The sequence below is a fragment of the Poecilia formosa genome, unplaced genomic scaffold, assembly GCF_000485575.1.
Source record: "Poecilia formosa unplaced genomic scaffold, Poecilia_formosa-5.1.2 Scaffold0, whole genome shotgun sequence".
NCBI lineage: Eukaryota > Metazoa > Chordata > Actinopteri > Cyprinodontiformes > Poeciliidae > Poecilia > Poecilia formosa.
In genome coordinates, this window is record NW_006799939.1 from 49948 (window position 1) to 70580 (window position 20633).

Below are 20633 nucleotides of genomic sequence, written 5' to 3' on the forward strand. Positions count from 1 at the left end.
AACCAGGTGGTTGGGGACTCGAACAAGCTGGCTGGCACTTAAGGCAGCCTAAACAAGAAATCTCCTCAGTAGACCCAGAGACGACAGGAAATACAGGATTCATTTGATACGACATTTTTCCTTCCACTTAACCTTCCATTATTATGTTTGGACACAACTCTTTGTGAACTGTCAGCTTCCTTAGCTTCAACCTCTTGAGCTGTCTCTGATTGTCTCCTGGACTACTACCAACCAGCTGTCTTCTCCATGGTTGTACTTACTGAATTTTAAATCTTTTTTTTTTTACTATACAGCTGAAAATGTGAGCGTACTAAAATATAGGGATTACACTGACTGAGGTGGCAACATGCAGAGGACATTTCCTGTCCTCCTCTTTCACCTTTTAGCCCTGCCCGCCGGGAATTCGCTGACGTCCTCACCTTCATGCTATAAAGACTCTGCGGGATTCTCTTACCTATGCATACAGGCGACAGAAAAGCTGTATCAGTGGTTGCTGGGCCGGTTGACTCGCTGTGGCTGCTGTATTGGCAGAAATATATATATTTTTTCTTGACAGACTTATCAGCGTCCATCTTCTTTTCATCCTGCGACTGCAGGAGACTCGATGCTTAATCCTTATATTTTAGCTTAGTTACTCAGTCATGATGATGGTGGGCAAATTTGAGTGCGTTCTGTTCAAATCAATAGTTATAAATTGAAGTGACATTTTACAATCAATCGTGCAGAAATTGGATCAGTCAGTTTTCTTCCAACACCTCTGACATGTGAGCTGGAGTTTTAAGACTGAAAAGTAGACTTTTCCATGTGCACTGAATGCATCATAGCAAAAAACTCCCACCATTTTATGTCTTTAAATGCATCAACCAACAACATACACGTGGATGCACTTTTTAGTTCAATAAAAGTCACATAAAGTTTTGGGACATATGCTTTATAGTATAAATGGGGACAGTCTGGTAATTTCTACATTTTTATTTTGAGTCATCTGCAGTATTTTTTTTTCTATTTTATGTTTTACACTTCTTAGGAAACAAAAATCAGGACTAGCAGATTAAACCTCAGAGAAATCCAAGTTGTAAAACCTGCATTCAACTGTATTATTTATTTATTTGTTTAGTTAAATAAACCTTCACTATTTTTCTTTATTTTAAATGTTGCATTTTAACATGGCTATGTTGGAAAGACTGAGCATTTTACTTTGCACTGAGGTATTTCGTACGTTCCACTCCACATAACTCTTCCCTGAACCCAGAGGCTTTTGAGGACTGCAGATTGGTTCATTGGGGAAAAGAAAGGCCAGAAAAAAATGCTATTTCTGTTAAAGGTCACATATATAGAGATCTTGGCATTTAGACTGTCAGAGGTTTGCGCTTTGAATTATTTACCTTTTGCAGAAAAAAATTAACCCAATAGTTGCAGAAGATGCTGATCCTCATAGTGTTTTGATTGCAGGCCATCAATCAATTTATATAAACTTACTTGGTTTATTTTTATTCTTTGGAGTGGGTACATATTTGTCCAACATCGCTATGGGTAAATGGGAACTAAAGTTGAGCTTTTAAATATTTGTCAAAGAACAAATGGATGCAATCTTAGAGTAAAAAAAATATAATCTAAATTTAGCGTCAATATGACATTGAATTTCTTCTTGAACACCCAAAGATAAACATCAGCCATGCTAAATACCTTTTAGTGTGTTTGAGTCCTCAGAAGTGCTTAGTGTGTGAATAAGAACCAACAAGGTCTAATCTAATAATCCTGAGACTTGGATATTCATATGGAATGAGGAAGTGATGAATATTTTAGTTCAAAGAAATGAAGGAAGCCTCCAGTCCAATCATAGTTCAGCTCTTCCCTGTCACTGATATCTGCTAGATGCTGAAATTCTTTTATCAGAAGTCATTTTAATTGCATCAATGTTTTCTCCACACATTAAGATGTTTAAGTTCTAGATAAAGTAGGTGTTTGATGCTGAGTGATGCTCATTAAATTAGAGCATCACTCCACTCATTTGTCAGGTAAAAGTAACTTTTGAAAATAACATTTTAATGTGTTAACATTCTTTTCACTTTCATGCATGTGGATGCATGTAGTGACAGAGAAAATGTAAAATAAACAAATTCTGCATTTGTTTTGATTTTTATGTTGTTTCTCTGTTATAAATTAGAGCTTCAGATGGATAAAAAGTTTTTTTTTTTATTTGTTTTTTTTTACCCTTTGAGGCGAACAGGCAAGCAATGAGTTCTCATCTCCTTCCACAAGATAACCTTCTTTTCTAAGAGTGTTTTTATGCGTCATACTGCCTCAGCTCTCTGTGTTATCGTCATAATAATTCACACAGACAGTGCTGCAGCATGAGAGTGCATGCTGATATAACTGACTGTGACTGATGGACAATCAGATTACCTCCCCATTAATGTGGAAGTGTCCAACACTCCTACACAAATACACACACTAGAAAGATGTTGCTATCATGTTTGACTCCCAGAAAACCAAGATTGATTCCCTTAAATTACTTGCATACCAGGAAGTCAGTTCAGTTACTCTCCTGTGGATTTTGTTAGTTTAGTAGTTTCTGTGATGAAACCACATCAAAACATTTCAGATTTGATTACAGTTATGTTACACTTAGCAGTATTTAGAATTGTAAAGGAGGAATTTTATTTTGTAAAGCTCTTGCTCAGAGAATTTCTGTGGAAAACATCCTCAAGTTTCTTGTTTAATCAGTCCATAAGAGTGCCGAGCATTTCCTGTGAACCCTGTAATATTTTTTTCTGTGCTTTGTGTCATGATTTTTCATTCTGGGTGTTCAAATACAGGCAAAGTTGCTGTATGGCATCCCCACCAAGGATCAGACCAAATCCAGTTTTTTTTCCCCTTCTGTTCAATTTATTACCAAATCCTAGCAAACAATTCAAACTGTTACATTTATCTTGTATGTTTCTTTAAGAAGTTTGCCAGGTTCCCTCTGGATAGATTTATTTCAAATTGACATGTGAAATGCAATGTCTAAAGAGAAATTGTGTTAAAGAAGTGAAAGATGTACACATCAAATCTCTAAATGTGGACTGATTAGACACACTAACTAAAGGTGACTTCTAGTGTCTGTCTTTAAGGAAAACTTTATTAGGACCTAAGGACTGAAAACAAAAAGACTTTCAATGTATTGCCAACTTTAAGCAATCCTATAAGATATGCTGACAGACCCCAGTGTTTAGGCAGATGGAGGAATTAATTACATGACAGAGCCACGGCTGAAGCTCCGGTATTGGTGCAATTATGCAGAGTAGGAGCTGTTTGATATTCAAGGTGGCTTTTGTTTAAATGAACCTGTCCACTCAGGACTGAGGTCAGAAGGCGATGATGGATCATCTTATTTTTTCTTTATAGATGAGCTTGACCTCTGACAAAACACACAAAACATCTGGGATGAAATGATTAAAAGAAAAAAAAAAAACTTCAGATTTTCTATTTAGGTTTCCTACAAGGTTTGGAAACAATTTGTTCCTAGGCCTGGATTAGTATGACAAAAGTAAAGAATTGAAAAATAGAATAGATTAGAAATAATCTACACAAATAACCTAAATTCAAGTGTACCAGCAGCAAATGGACAGGCAAGATGAACTATGCAGTTTTCACACAAAGGTGAAAATATAAAACCAGAATTTAAAATTTACAGCATAAGAAAAAAAAATACTGTGCAGGTCTTAAATACTGCGGACTTAGATGCCTTCTCAATCTATCGGTTTTTAAAATATGATTTTTTTTTTTTAATTCCATATCTGCTAAAGTATTAACTATGAGTTAATATTTACCTGCCAAGGACTGCATCCCTTCTTATCAGGCCTAATAAATCCAAACTCAATGCTGATTTCTTCCTCACATTTTAAATTTGCTAATGAATGCCATGTCCACAAGATCCTTTTTGTGTTTAATTTCCCCGTTCCTGTCTCCTACATCACAGGGGGAACAACAGAGGCTGGGCTTTTGATGGATGGTTTTAACCTTCTATTGTTCCTTTTCTGTTGAACCCTGGGTCACATACATGCACACACACACACACGCTAAATTGAACACACAATATAATTTCAATCAGGCGACACTAATTTATACAGCACGTTTAAGGACTCACACAACACCATCTCAGATAATGGAACTCTCTTAAATGCCATCTATTTCTGAAACAAAGGACAAAGCTGTCACTTCAACTCACATTTGCAATATTGAATCACACGCGAACACAGAAACAAGAAATATTGTGCCAGTTTGAATAGCTCGTAATAAAAAAAATGCAATTGCAGCTTTTCTTGTTTCTGCCTCTGTGACACTAATACCTGAATTGGCAGAAAATCTCACCACCCATATTTTTCATTTTTACTGAGGCGCAGGGCGCTCAGTGTGAGCTGACAGAGTTTCACTCATCAAAGCTGAGCCTTGCTTTGGTTCTTGGTTGCCTCAGACTTATCTCCATTTTCCAAAACTCTCTTCACACTTCACTTTCATGCTGCACCAGCACCAAGCAGCAAAGTCTGTAACGAGCCATTTGTCAAGGCCGAAAAGTGTCAGCAAAGTGTGACTTTTTCATTGTTGTTTTTTTTTTCTTTATTTTTTTCTTTTTTAGCAAAAGAAGTACAGTTCGGTGTTGGTGGCCGAATCACTCAGAGAGTAACAGAGCAGCAGGTATCAGCAGAAGCATAAAACAAGAAGATGAAACAAAAAATTAGATTAAACAACCACAAACATTAAAAACAGAAAATCTGTCCCTGTTTTGTGTTCATCTGTAAACACTGTCATCAGTAGGAGTTGTAGATCCTGAAGTTAAGAGTAAGACCTGGTTGCCCTGCTTCCTGATTAGCAGCTCATCACAGCCCATGAAATGTTTTCACCACTCAGGTCGGCTGAATTTGAAGTCACTCTGGACAATAGCTCTTGGGGATACAAGCCCACAAACAATCAATACTCTGAGAACAAGAGGAGCTGTGGGGGCAATATGCAGCAATGCCAGCCAGATTAGAGTTGATGAATGGCTAGATGAAACCTGGAAGAGTCTGACTGGTTGAGAAATGTTTAAAAATTGTGTCAACTTCACAAATTTTTGAGAGATATAAAAGTAAACCACATTTTTAAATTAGATTATTTAACTTAACATAATAGTAGGTCCTAAACTAGTTGTTTTGAGTCTCTATATCGGTGATTACATCTTTATATATACCTCATATAGATTTTACTTAAACGAGACGCCTTTGTTTTCATAACCCGTTCATTTATTTTTTATTTATTATTTTCATTTATTTATTTTAGACTTCTAAAATTAAGTTATTAAAATGTTCAAACTGAAACTGGAGGCTCCATAATCTGCCTCCTTATAGATTTTTTTCAAATTTTAAAGTCAAAAGATTATCTCCTGAATAAATACAAAGCACAATTGTGTGTGAGTATGAACGTCCTGCTTATGGTCATGCCACAAAATCTAAATCTGGTTTAAGTCCAGACCTTGATTTATCCACTCTAAAACCTTCATCTATTTATTTACTTATTGAAACATAAAGTGGAGAACTCGCTAGTTTGCTTGTGATTGTTGTCTTAAGCACTTCAGCTTAAGATCACAAACTGATGATCCAGATTCTCCTCCATAATTTTCTGGTAAAGAGCAGAAATTAAGCTTCTTTTAATTATGGAAAATTGTCCTTCTACAATGTTCTGTAAAATGTTTCAACAGAATGAAACAATCATGTACTTTAAGACTAAATAACTTGGTATTTTAGGGCAGACATGTAATCTGCTATGTATTTTATGTTGTAAATATTAAAAAAATAAACATGTTATATTTGCTGTATATGAGAGAGCTGAGGGTATATTTCTGTGTCGGTGAGAAAAGTTATGAAGCTAAAACAGCAGCTGTGTTGTTGATGGCACAGGTGGACCATAGAAAGGTTTTATTTGATACTTGCTAAACAGGAAATAAAGGCTTGGCGATGGTTTCTGGTACAAAACAAGACTGGCTCTGTGGAAATTACTTTCATCAGTGTCAATTTGTTCTTCTGCTGTTGTGGAATAATTGATGCTTATTAAGCTGCGAGGGTTTTCCACAACCTGCAACCGGAGATAATAGTTGATTAGCTGAAAGAACGCTCCGGAGGGAATTTTGAAATGAGCAATACTTCATTTTGCGCAAGCTGTCGAAGCTGGAGGCAACAGTGAGCAAAGATGATGAACTTCGTCCATACATTCGAAATGGGCCTTCGGTTCTCTGTCTTTGCTAGAGCAACATGAGAGCGTTGTAATTTGAGTCGGGAGAGCAGCGGGCAGGAATGATGAGAGGAGGCGGAGAAGATGGAACAGGAAGGGCAGATGAGAACTGGAAGGCTGAGTGGAGGGACTGATGCCACCACACCCCGGTGAGAAACCGGAGGCTCCGGTGGCCAAACTCCCATTGGTGTTTCCTGTAATTGGTCACCTGGCTGTTGCAGTTCGCTGCTTCCAGTCGATACTCGGCGGTAATAGTCTTCCTCCTATCTGCTCTCATTCCTATATCAGTGCAGACAGCATGTGGGGACTGCAAGTGCATCTATTAATTCACACACTCGGTTGTAGTAGCAGAGGCTGAGGAATACTCTGCTGGGAGTTCATTTGGCTTCGTTCCCTTAAATAAACTCTCCCTCAATCTGACCTTACCTGCAGAGGTAAAATAAGACCGGAGAGTGGTGCCGTAGACTTCATTATGTGAACTTGCATATCGTCTGACCTCACTGCAGGGAATCCAATTTCAAGCAACCTGCAAAGGAAATGATCCTACTGTGTGTGATCAGCCTTAAACTCATGTAATTGTCTTTGGTTTTATAGCTCATCAGTCTGCAGGATAAACCTGGAGCTTATCCTACAGTCTCTCATGCCATATACAGTTCACAGGACATCGTCATCCAGTCTTTCGCTTAATTGCCACAGCACATAAAAACTGTAATTAGACTCTCAGCTTAGTTTTATTTTCAGCTAAGTTAGACCAGAGAACCAAGTAAAATAAAATGCTTTTACACCTTCTGTCTTTTCATCTTTTATCTGTGTCCGTTTGTCACCACCCTCCTTCTCAAACACTTGTCATATCTGATAGCAGGTTCTGTCTCCAAGGCTTTGTTGCCAACAGAAATATCAATGATACTGCCTTTGTCCTCACATCCATGTTTGACTCGGGTGAAGTGACAATGATGGAAAGCTGTTTCCGATTTCCTCTGACTGTTTTCCATCTCCTCTGGCTTCTTGCTAAATGTTCCTACCGTCTCTTGCTATTTTTCTTTGTGCCCAGACGGTCTTTATTGATCGATTTTACCATTCGAAATTTAAACATATCATTCATGCTGGGATGTTCCAAGATACTTTTGTAACATTTTATTTTTCATTTGTCTTTTTTCAGGGCAGCTGGAAATCGCACCACCTACTGCAGCCCAGTTGAGATATGGTAAGTCTATTCCTCTCTTTCTTCTGGAAGATCATGCAGAATGTGGTAATTTATGAATTTGTTCACATAATGAGCTCCTCTAAGTTAGACCTCCTCTCCCTCCTTGTTAAATCATGAATTAACTGTGATTAACTGATTTTTTTTCAAGGTCTCTAAGAGCATAAAGTAGACAAAAATATGTAAAAAAGCAACAAATTATACCTTGATCTGAAGAAATTCAGGAAAAGATGAGATACAATGTAATTTTTGAATCCGTGGAACTCCAGCAAGCCAGAGTGAGAGTCATTTTTCACCGACAGATAAGACATAAAACGGTGGTAGCTGGCCTACTAAAATTATCCCAAGAGGACATTGATGACTCATCAAGAAGATCACAAAGTAACCCAGCATAGCTTCTAAAGCTCTGCAGACATCAGTGTCACCAAGTAAGGCCAGTGATCATAATTCATCAGTAAGAAAGAGACTGGCAGAAAATGGAATCCATGTTGCTGACCAAATGTAAATCAAAGACCCATCTCACATTTGTCAGAAAACATCTTGGTGATCACCCATCTCTGAAATAAGACACACTCAATAGGGGTAAAGTCTGGACAATTGAAGGACTTTTTGAGATTAGTCAAATGATTTTTTTACAACTGTAGCTGAATTTGTGGGTTCATTGTTAAAGGATCATGTGCTATGACTGAGGTTAAGGTTTCTGAAACTAGGCACCTAACCCTTCACCTGTTCCTCATCTGTTCATTTAGCCATTGTGCTATGGTCAGTAATCAGACTCCCTGGTATATATTCAGTCTGTTCAGTGTTAATTAAACCCATCTTTATTCACCACACTTGTTGTCTCAGACCTGCAGTGGCTCTTCAATTAAACTGAAACCCAACATACAGATAAAGACTTCTATTAGAGCATCTCCATAATGCTGAAGCAATCTCTTAAGATAATGTATAATTAGAAAAATGTTTATGTAATTTTAAATTTTTCCTCACAATATTATCACATTCTAAATACAAGCAGGTTTGCACAGCTCATTGTTTTTACCTCAGTCACTTCAAGAGAAATGAAGCATTGTTTCAATAAGCTGCAGGGGCAAAAACTAATTTTTCACGTCTGAATACATTTCCTCTGTGTGATAAATATCTCTTCATGCCTGGAGTTGTGCTTTGCCAAAATAACCCTTTTCCCTGCTGAGACACTTTGCTGAGGAGCTCAGTAAAACTCTTAAGCACTGATTCGACCTGCTGTCTTAACACATCAGCATCAAGCACAGCTGCCATCATAATTCACAGCAGTAGGCTTTTGCGTGTTTGATTCTTTCATCAGTTTTTTTTTTCACTTTAGGGAGTTATTTGTGAACTCTTTGTTTTTGTAACAGCAGCAACAGATTTAGATTGGACTTGGAGTGCCGAGTCCAACCTTGGCAGTCTGAGACTGGGACCTATGTCCTGCAGCTTTTAGATTCATTCCTTCAACACACCTGAATCAGATGAATGTCTCATTACCAGGCCTTTGCGGTGCTGAATGCTGATGTGGAAACTCAGGGTTAAAGCTCTCTAAGTCTTGATTTGGGTGCAATAAATAGACCTAAAATGTTGAAATACCAATATGATGACATGTTTAACCCTTGTATGTCGAAAAGGGGTCCAACCGACCCCACACACGTAAAACCTGTATCATTTTCCATAGACCTCTACGTTTGCCTCAGTCCTCGCACACACAAGGGTTAAGCTTTTATTATATTAGCTTCAGAAATAAGAATCAGTCTGTCAAATAATGATGAAATTATGTTCATGGATATTGCATATTATGAGCTTTTAGATCTCCTACAATCTTGTATTTGATGTCTGGTTTTCTCCTCTGCCAGAAAGGATTTGGTGAGAGAGACCAAATATTGAGTTTCCAGTGATTGCTCCTCTACCGGGAACTACTAATATGGATAATCAGGAAAAAAAAAAAAAAGTAAGGTGGACAGAATGAATCCATTGAGGAAAGTTCAGCCTGATGGTTGTATTCAACAAAAGGTCACAAGCTGACTGAAATCAATTCACATCAGTCATAAAAAGGAAAAATGTTTCCAAAAATCCATCAACACAGTTAACAAGCAGATGTGTTGCAGTACCAGAAAAGGTTCACCTTTAAGCCATAAAATCCTCATGCGTCATCTGTGCAACGCCAAGCTGTGCAGATGATGGGGATTACTGGTGTTATTGTTTCAGCAGTCGGATTTCATAGGGTGAGGTACCTTAACTACAGTCGCTTAAACTTGAATCATAATAAGCTAACTCGAAGTGGGCCGTGACCTCTTCAAAACTCATTTCACTGTGCCTTCAGAACATGAATCTGTCTGCATTATTGATGGATTGTGCTCTTACAAAAACATACTTTTTTGCCCTGCTGACAACGATGCTGCATCATCTTGTATACTGTTTTGTTTGTCCTTTGAAAAACAAATTCTGGTTCAGTTATAAAAAAAAAAGACTTCAACTTAAATAAGTAAATTCAACTTATCTGTAGATAAGTTGAATTTACAGTTTGTGAAATGTTTGGTCAGGTTTTGTCAGACTTGCATTGGGATTGAATATGCAGTTTACTGTCACAGTTTAAGGCTGCTCTGCATTTTCCCAGCCTGCAGTGAATGCATCCTTCCTCCCACCTCATCCTCATTCTGCTAATTACTTGCACCTGTGCCTGTCTCTACTTGGCTCCCCAGAACTCCCCAGCCTCCTCCCAGATCAGCTGCTGCCTTCTACTCTCACCTCCTCTTATTCTCAGTGACACATGTACAGATTGATCATTTCTACTGTCACTTTTATCATTATTCCAATACAAATCACAAAATATTAATATATGGTGTCCATATTGTTTGTCCTGATCTCATCCTATTTCAGTTTTCAAACTTAAATGATTTCCTTCAGCTGAATATGATTTGTTGGAGTCCCATAACCACATTTCTTTACAATAGAAAGGGAAAATACGCTAAAAAACATTAAGTCATCAATTGTATGAAATGTCTCCAGATATGTACGAATTCGAAGTGGCCGATGCAACTTGGTTGATGACGGGCAGCTCTTGTTTTGTACCCAAAGTCACCACAACTTGACCAAGACTGCAAAAGTATAATACAGGAAAAGATTGAAATGACCAAAATGTCTCTCTTCCTGCCAGGTTTTGTCTGATAATAGTTTTTTATTTTTTCCCCCAGTCCTGCTGCATAATGCCATCCCCTTTGTGGGATTTGGATTCTTGGACAACTGCATCATGATTGTTGCTGTAAGTGTCGGCATACTAAAATAGTCCCAAGGCATATTTATGTTTAAACGAACAATGTGTTTACTAAGCATGAATGCATGGAGTTTACAGATTTACTAGCTTTAGGTAAGTACATTTCTGTTGAGCAAACATATTCCTGCTGAGTGAGCAGAAAAAAGGGCTTTAGTTGGTTTTTGAATTTCTCTCTAGGGGTGTGTTTGATCATCACAGGGGTTGGTTGTACAGAAAGTTGTTTTCTTCTTATTTCTTATTCTAAATGTAGCTTATAAAAATATAAATGGAAGACATGATAATAAAAATGCATATTTTGTGTATTTCCCACTTTTTGAGAAAAAAGTAAACCTAAAGTTGGATTGCACTTGGATCCTCCTGAGGTTTTTACTTTAGTTCATACTGAAGGAAATTAATGCTGCCTGAAGGTCTTATTTTTCTTTTTGGACATTAAGCTAGTTAGTGAGACTGAAACTTCTCATCCTATTCTAAAACGAGATTCAAAAAGGCTATTTAAAGTTTAAGGTTGTGTCTGAGGTATGCTGTACAAATCTGCAGGCTTATGGTTTACCATACAAAGAAAATTAATAATCCCTCCAGTAACCTGTGTTATTGTTTTCTCAGGGCACACAGATTGAGTTATCCATCGGTGTGGTTCTTGGCATTTCAACTATGGCAGGTAAAAGATTTGCTTGGCCCTTTTTATGTTCTTTTCATCCTAACTTAAACTTTTTTTAAAAAATTATCAGACATTATATATTTAGAAAAAGTAAGCCCCCTTCAGAAAGATCTCTTCTGGGAACCACACGATTTCTCAGATACATCTATAATGATATTTTCTCCACAGCGCTGTACCTTCGCTCACAGACGTGATCAAGATCTCATGGTGGAGTTGATGTTTGAAGTTGTTGTTGCTACAGCAGCAATTGATCCACTGATCTTTTGTCTTTCCCGCTGAGGGTTTCTGTGTTTCTGTTGTTCCAAGTTTGGTAATCCTCGACATTCAGGGTCACAAGTAGCTGAGACGACAGCAAGCAAAGGAACAGACTTCATTTCTCACTTCCACAGCAATGTTGAAGCTACAGAACAAATTGTTCACCTTAACATCCTCTAAATCGAGGTTGTTGATTTCTTTCTGCGCCAGTAGAGATAAATTAGATGGTTAGAAACAATTCAATTCATGTTTGAGTCCGTTTCATAAATTATTTCATCCTTTTGCTAAAATTATTCCTGAAGTTTAGACCATCTGAGTGCTTTATGATACGTTTTGTGAAAATGAAATGGTTTTGTTTTCTCAAAGTGTCCAGAGAATCGATAGTAATTGTTTACCTTGAACTTTAAACCCACAACCTCAGCTTCATTAGCATGTTTTAATGACATCGCCAGGAGAAACGCTACACCTTTTACCTGTCATCAGTGTATAGCTATTCTGTAATTACTCCTCGCATTTTTTATATTTTTTGCAGCTGCTGCTCTTGGCAACCTGGTATCTGATCTGGCAGGACTGGGGTAAGAGCTGTACACATGCACGCATGACACAGATGAGGGTATGCTGAACAAAGCTTCATTACATATTAAGTGCATGAAGTGGTATAGACGGCATCATTAATCAGGGTTAGTGTAAACATTTATGGTTTGTTGAAGATTATGTCAAAAATATGGATTCTTTTTTAACAGATTTCTGTGTCTAATGAAAAGAAACTATATTTATAATGCATCACAAAATGAAATATGCTAAGCACTTGAAAAGTATTTACTGTATACTCAGAAAATGACATTTGTGAATATCTATACATGATTACAGAAGAACTCTTAAGACAGACTCGTGTTGCTCTCTGTTAAGGTCCATCAGTGTAAGAAGCTCATTGTTTGCATTTCCTAATGCCAAGTGAGCTGGCTAATATTTTTAGCGCCTTCTAGAGGCAACATTAGACCATGCGCTATCATAAAACAAAAATGGTTGAGGCATCAACAGTCTTCTCGTGTTTATTTGTTCTTATTTAAAATATACAACAATTGAAGGCAATGTGAAGATTGGGGTCATGCTGTTGCATTTTATACCTGCCAGCTTGATATATTAGTCAACTTGTCTGAGGCTCTCAGTGGACAGGCACGGCTCTGCTGCCATTCAATCATATGACAGACAGAGTTCGGGTGGTCAGTTCGTCAAGGTGAGACTTGATGGGACCTGCCCGAGTTCATTTTTCTGTTCCAGTTTTGATGGATTCGAGTCAGTGTGTGTGTTGAAGGCTTTTTATCAGTTTCTCAGTGGACTGCTTTAAACACTTCAATTCATTTGCATAACAGGCTGCTTTTGTTTCAATAACAGCAGGTCTCAAGTGTGGGCTTCTGACTAACAGAAGATCTTCACTTTAGCTCCTCTGAGTCACCGGTCCTTTAACGGCAGCTCAGAAGGGGGCCAAGTTAAGCCACTAATTCAAGAACAAAAAAAACACAACTAAGTTCAGTGTCATTAGACACTGATGGCATAGCTAATTAGATGTAAAATGATTCCTGTGCATTTAACTTGCACATACAAACATTGGAGATAAATATATTATTATCGGCTTTTGCTTTTATTCTTTTTCGCCTCCCTTCTTACTATTTCACATTTTTCCTCTTTAGCGTGCACTGCTTGCTACTGCTCTTAAATGGCTGGACATAATTTGCTTAAAAACACAAATGTGAAAGACAATAGTTTCTTTCATTCTGTAAGCAGACAATCTAAATCAACAGTAAAGTGTGGGGTTAACACTGATCAGAGATATTGTGGTAAATTTCCAGTCATTGATTTTATAAACCTTTGACCTGTCAATACTGACTTTATCAGATTGCAAATAACAACAAAACAAAAAAGTTAGCATCACTAACTGTAAATATAATCTCTGTTTATGTTCCCTGTGGAGATAGACTCATCACTAGCTGGATGTAAAACAGGTCATGGTTGGCATTTTTTTCAGGCAACGTGCTCGTGATGAGTTGAAACTGCTTTCACCAGAAGGGTAATTACTTCATCTAATTATCCTAAATGAAGTAATCAACACATGGAATGAAATACTGCGTATTTGGACAAAGCTGCTGGGTTTCAGTTTTTGCTGCAAAAGCTCAGTGTCGGGAGTGGTTTTATGTCAGCTCCACACTCTGAGTTGAACCACAGTTACAGGAACAGAAACGAGTGTCAGTAATTAGTGATCACATCCTTCGTCACCTGTTTTCCTCAGACAGTGACTGCTTGCCTGTTTCTCTATGTTTTCATCTGTGTTGGGACGTGCGGTGAGCAAACTGTGCTACTCTAATCCACATATGTTCTGATTTGTTCCTATAGACCTCATGTTTCCATCTCCTCACAGCTTGTTTCCATTGACAAATGGCAGAAATTACTCCACTAATACTCTATAATTTTGCTCATGAGTCATTGTGACCATTCGGGCTCATTGGTAGCGATGCTGCCTCCTGGCTTCTCTTTCTCTTTGCGTTTCTTATGGACACAATGCATCAGTGGCTTTCTGGGGCAGACGGTCCAGACGGCAAAGCATTATTGCACTCAGCCAAGGCTGACAAAACGAGATGAAAACTCAGGGCTCCCATTAGTAAACTCTGGGGAACAAGTGGGAGGCAGTGGCTTCTTTCTTGACCCAGATACATTAACTTTCTGTTTCATTTCATAGTCCATCCACTCACTGACCTGATGCTGAGTCACAGAAAGTAGATGGATGACATGGCACACATAAACAACAAAGTTGTTCCATTTCTAAGATTTTATTTCTGTGTAGCAGGTGATAAACGGTGGTATTAACGTTTATTGGTTCCGTGATATGTAGTATTTATCTTTTGAGTCTCAAACGTAAAAAAGAAAAAACCTTTCCCCTGGAGATGGGCATCAGGAACCCTGCAATCCTGCTGGTAATCAATGTATGGATGTTGTTGTTTTCATTACTTGCAGTTATTTTATCTGAGTTTAATCTCAGGAAAAAAATTCAGAGGATGAATGAACTCCAAGTGAGATGTGTCAGAACAGCCGTATTGAAACTAGAAACCACCTTTGAACCTGTGCAGGTGCAGTTCCCTCACTTCTGTCTCTAATAATAACACCGTTAATGGAAAATATTAGGATTTATTACACAGTCTCTCCAGTTTTCAAGCTGCTTTTTGCTTCCCTGTTGAACAACCTCTCATGTTGAGGGATGGTTCTCAGCAAAGGCATTCAGGAAATGTCATCATCTCATGATCAGTGTAGGTACTGCTGTTGTATTTCATCTCCTGAGCGTTTCTTTGTCCCCCTGACTTCTGTGGCCTATCGGACTGAATTTGATTGTGCAAAAAAAAATGCCCGATTTGTTGTGGGGTTGTGGAGATTTAAAGTACGGGTTTGCATTTATGGAACAAAGTGGTATAGAATCAGACCTAAAAAGTTAATCTCGCAAATATTTCTGCACAACTTGATGAAACTCGGTGGCTCTCACAGTCCTGTCTCGGCAACAACGGCCACCGCGGGGCTCCGCTATCGTCTTGTCAGATGCGCCGCTCGCTGCTATCAGTCCTCCAGCTCGGCGGCTCCAGCTGCAGCTCATTTGTGTGAGCAGTGAACTGAGAATCCATTAGTCCCAGTCACTGATTCAACCCCACAGTAACGGTACGTCAGAATATTCACTCAGATTCCTTTCCTCACTCACAAACCGCTGCATCTAAAGCCCAGAATCCATCACACATGGCGACTGTCCATAAATTTGGTTCTGACGATCTGCTATGCGTGCATGTTGGCATGTGATCGCACATTTAAGCTGAAACTCTTAGGCTTCATCAGAAAGTATCTTTTATTCATTTCATTTTATTGGACTCATCTGTCACTAGAGCGGCGTCTGAGTTACTTCAATCCTTCAACATTTCTATGCCGAGAACCTCTGCAGCTAAAAGGTTCCGGATAAACTTTCCCACACAGCTATTTAAACATCTGACAGAAATGTCCCTCATTAAAGATTCCTGGGAGTTTTAAACTGCAGTTTCACTGATTTTCTGGCTGAAATTCAGGAATTTCTCCCAGTTTTAAACCTGATTTATGGCTTGTCATCATTTTTACTGCAGAGCTCTCCTTCACTTCAGACTCCCATTTGTGTCCTGACACCCAATGTGAATTGAGGGACCTCATAAACACAAACATGATATTTTGTCTGTTGACAAAACTAATTGTAAAAACTGAAATGTAGAATTTTGGAGAAAACATCATTTTTTTCCCCCATAAAAATAGCCAAAACTAGATCAAATATGACCTTTATTTATTTTTTTTCTCTTTCCACAACCTCAACACATGTTAGCAATAAACATCCAGCGCCATGTTTCCGATGCATAAATACAGAAAACCTGTTGAGTGTAGGAGTTTCATTATTTATATCCAGATGAAACTAATAATGCTGTTCCAATCAGGTTTTCCTCCGCCAAGTCATTTAACGCACCAAAATGAATTTAATACTCCCCAGACTTCTTTTCTGACTTCTTCCTCATGTTGACATCCAGCTGCGTTCCTGACAGGTGATGGTCACGGTGAGAATTACAAGTAGGGAATGGCATTGTTACTACAAAATCCTTCAAGTTTCCTTTTTTTCCCCCTTCTTCTCTTTAGGCTGGCAGGTTACGTGGAGGCCTTGGCGTCTCGACTCGGCATGCAGATTCCCGAGCTGAGTCCGAAGCAGGCGGATATGTGGCAGACCAGGGTCAGCTGTCACACGGTTTGTACGCCAGAGTCGCTTTTATTAAAACACCCACATCAAAGAATATTCCACTTTCGAGTTTATGTTTGGAAAATATTGCACATTTTGGAGGTTTTTCTCCTTTAAACAAGTCAGGTGTAAAACATAGAAAAGATTTACAAAATATGGAAAAACTTTTATCTTTGGAAAGGTCTGAAGCTATTGAAAAGATGTAATGCGGTGAAAGTGGAATTTTTTTATTTTTTATTTTTTTAAATTACAGTTTTATTACAGTTTTGAGTCACAAAGTATAATACAAAGAGTGTCGGAGTAATGAGAATGATTCTCACTCCATTACTCAAAAATAATCATAATGCATAAAAATCCATTTTGAACCTAGTCAAGGATGAAACACCCGCATCAAAAACATTCTACTTTAGAGGGGGGTTTTTTTGTTTTGTTTTTGGAAAATATTGCATATTGTAGGTTTGTCTTCTTTTAAAAAATCTGACTTTTTTGGTAAAAAAAAAAATCCTCCTCCCAAAGAAAAAAAGATTTACAAAATATGAAAAACTCTGGAATGGTCAGACGCTGTTAAGATTTAACGCAGCGAAAGTAGAAAATACATTAATATTGAATTTTTGTAATAGTTTTATAAAATGTCCCATTTTAGGATGCAAAGTGGATTGCTTTGACACTTTATTGGGTTTTGCCTCTTGTCCGCAGGGTAAAGCCATCGGTGTGGGTATCGGCTGCATCCTCGGCATGTTTCCACTTCTTTTCTTTTCTGACGATGATGAGAAGAAGGAAGGACAGAAGGAGACGAAGGATGAAACCCCACCTGCTCCAGCAGGGAGCAGCAAAAACTGACCAACTCCAGACGGATACTCTTTGTAGTCCTGAAGAAAACCTGAAAATCTGTTTGTGAGAACTGACTGGGTCTGTCCTCGCCGTCTGGAGAGCATGAGAACGGACTGTTCTCCAGACACTTCCCAAGAAACAAACTGTCAGGGTATTCTGAGGAGGATTTTACTTGACATATTTGACAAAAGCACAGGAGACTGGTTATGTGTTGGAAGAGTCCAGACTGGAAGGCTGCTAAATCATAACACCTGCTGATACAGACCCTCACCTCTGCTTTAAGTCTGTTAAATCACTTCAGTTTTAAGCACAGACCTTATTTATGTCATGAGATGGCAGCTCGGCTGACTGAAAGTTGGATGACTGTTTAAAACGTTGCAGCAGAGTTTGCAGCCGGTTTAAAGACACCAAACACTACTAAAACATATTCCAACATAAGCTTTGTTATATATTTTTGCATCCAATTATCGTCGACTCATTTAGTTTATTTCTGTTAACGTTATGCTTTTGTTATATCTTACCCAGTGAGCAAATTAGTCCAAGTCTCTGTTACAGTGTAAACATCTCATATAATTTCAGGGTTTTTTTACGTCTTGCTAAAGCAGTAATTCATGCGCACTGGCCAACTACCACCTTTGGAAAGCCTTTAAGAGGCAGTTTAAAGAGTGTGTTGAAGTAAGGAGGTGAGTTTACGTCTATCTCGAATACTGTTTCATTTATCTCCCTCAGCTGAACGGAAACAGCCTGGAGTTTAACCCGCTGTTTCCTCCCGTACCGCCGTCATAATTTGAGCTCTGCTGCCCTCTGCTGGCCAACGCACGACTGACGTTTTCTTCTTGCCTCTTCACCAGTCCGACTCATGGTTTTCCACCTGCGCAATTGATCTGAAGTCGATCATCGTTTCCCTCAGCTTAAAGTTAACTAACTAGATATTCAACATGTTGTTTTTATGTAGTTGTTTTTTTGTTTGCACATGATGTCCATCTCTGGAATATTAAAATTGAAGGAAGCAACCAAATACAGAGCTGTAAAAAAATATATTTGCCCCCTTACAGAGTTTTTCAGCTTTTGTTTTTTGTCGTACTTTATTTTCAAAAAGTCAAATATTACTTGAGTAAAGGCAAAAGGGGTGTTTCAAATGATGATTAGATTTATTTAGTGTGGAAAATCTGTCATAACTAAGCTTGCTTCCTGTGGGATAAGTAATCTCTCCCTTGTCACATCATAAATTAACTTTAGCTAACTTTTTTTTATTTTTTGCAAAGTTGAAGACAATTTACTCACAGACACTGTCAGACTTCTAGAATCAACAAGTCACTTAAATAAAGCATGTCTGAGTGGTGAAATTTGACCATTAGGTCTTTAAAATCAACATTTCATGCCCTGATCTAAAGTTGATCAACAACTGAAGAGAAATGATGTCACTAAGATTTATCAGTCTTGAAAGATTTACAAAGTTAAAGATGGCAGTGTGGTAGTCTGTGGCTGCATTGCTGCTTCAGGAACTGGGCCGTAATTAATGGGACCAGGATTTTTTACCATCAGTAGAAGATTTTTCCTTACTTCCTTATATAATCTTGATAGAGAATGTCGGGCCATTGGTTTGTAACCCTGAGATAAAACAAATTTTAATTTTATGTAGCAGGGTATTTATCCAAAGCACAACAGCAGGTCCAGCTTAGAACCACTCAAAGAAAAAAAAAAAAAAAAAAAGAGAAACAAAAGGACAATTCTAGAATAGCCTAGTCAAAGTACCAATATTAATCAGATTTGGATGCGGTTGCATGACATTAAACAGGCCACTGATGCTCAAAAACCCTCAAACTGTGACTGGATATAAACAATTTGACCAGTTGTCACGACAAGAAATCTGAACCTATATTTGTTAAGGGGGCAAATACTTTCATACAGCACGGTAGTTCTGCTAAAAATCTTTATTTATTGTTCTTTAAATATTTATATTGTGTTATTCTTTCCTGGAAGAAACAAAAAATACATCCAGAGTCTGGAGTATTCACGCACAAAATGCATTTTTCTTCTAAGCAGAAGGAGATCTGATCTGGCTGCTCTGTGTTGCAGCCCCTGATTGAACTGACTAAATGCTGTCAGTGTATATGACTGTTTCAGCTTTGTACTGTGTGTATAATACAAATCCTGACGAGTTATAAGAATGAACAGAATGTACAGAGAAATATAAATATTTATGGAGTTTATACATTTCCATTTTGCATGCGTAGGTAGGTAAGTGTGTATCTTCGCTTGGGTTGGTAGTGAGATATGAATGATGAGGAAATTTCATCAGCTAGGACTCTAACATGTAAAGGAGTGTGTTTTTGCTCCATACTTTTTGTGGCCCCTGATCGTATAAATCATTTTAAAAATATGGTACCTTTAGTTTAAAATGAGCCAAAAATGTTGTATCAAGCAAGAAGGAAAAAATAAAAAAAGACAGCACAGTGGTTTATGGCTGCACTAATGATGCATGTTAGAAAATAATATTTTTGTTTTATGTTGTACACTGGCAGACTTAGTGGTCTTGTTTTACTCTGGAATGTTGGGTTTTAAACTTGAACTACATGATTTTCTGGTTGGTCTAATGGCCATGCCTTTTTTTTTTCTTTTTTTTTGGTAAACCATAAAAGAAGGTAATGAATTTGGCTGAAAATATTTTCTTACACTACAATTTAACTTAAGAAAATTCTGCAACACTTCCCGTCACTGTACTTTAAAGAGAAGATTTATTCATAACCCTGATTAAACATTTGATTTTATTTTGGGCAGTGGAAATATTTTCAAGCACATGAGATGTGATTACATTATTTTATAGCTTTTCACAAAAATTATTTCCTTCTGTTAAGACTACGTATCTTGCATATTAAATTTTCCCTTGCAAAATTTGCTGTGTATATATGTATTAAAAGAAAAATATCAATCCATCAGTTTCTTTACCTGGTGAGTTCTGTTCTTGATCCTGTCCCAGAGACAAAGAAAATATGATTAAGAGGGGAAAATTATACAATAAGATAAAAATATGAGTTGACCAAGACAATGTATGAGTACAGATTTTATCCATCTGCATTTATAAGCAAACAACTTTCAAGTAAAACTCCAGTAAGGAGTGCATGTTTTGATAATCTTCCCAACTAGAACTGATTGGCCAGTTTGATTGGTCAATGTCCAATCAGAAGAGAGAATAGTTTTGCTGCATTTAGAGACCCCAGGACATCCATGCTAATATTAGACTTAATTTTACCGTTTACAAACGTAACCTCTCATCACTTTGTCAGTCAAACAGACCCAAATAACGTACGTCTATGCAGGTCAGAATTTAATTCGGATCGGCTCAGTTTCTTCCAAAAGAACCCTAAATATAGTCTGA

General features: G+C 37.8%; 1 protein-coding gene across 5 annotated transcripts in view; it reads left to right on the forward strand.

Annotated features, from left to right (window-relative positions):
• The window catches only part of LOC103135153 (transmembrane protein 65-like), a 23440-nt gene extending 3693 nt beyond the window's left edge, over positions 1-19747 (forward strand). For all 5 annotated transcript variants that reach the window (XM_007548127.2, XM_016680049.1, XM_016680376.1 and 2 more), the window contains 6 exons: positions 7409-7453; positions 10651-10718; positions 11334-11388; positions 12176-12218; positions 16327-16432; positions 17120-19747. In XM_007548127.2, the coding sequence (XP_007548189.1) occupies positions 7409-7453; positions 10651-10718; positions 11334-11388; positions 12176-12218; positions 16327-16432; positions 17120-17263 (461 nt within the window). In that variant the 3' untranslated portion in view covers positions 17264-19747. The remainder of the gene's footprint in view (positions 1-7408; positions 7454-10650; positions 10719-11333; positions 11389-12175; positions 12219-16326; positions 16433-17119) is intronic.
• The last annotated feature ends 886 nt before the right edge of the window (positions 19748-20633 follow it).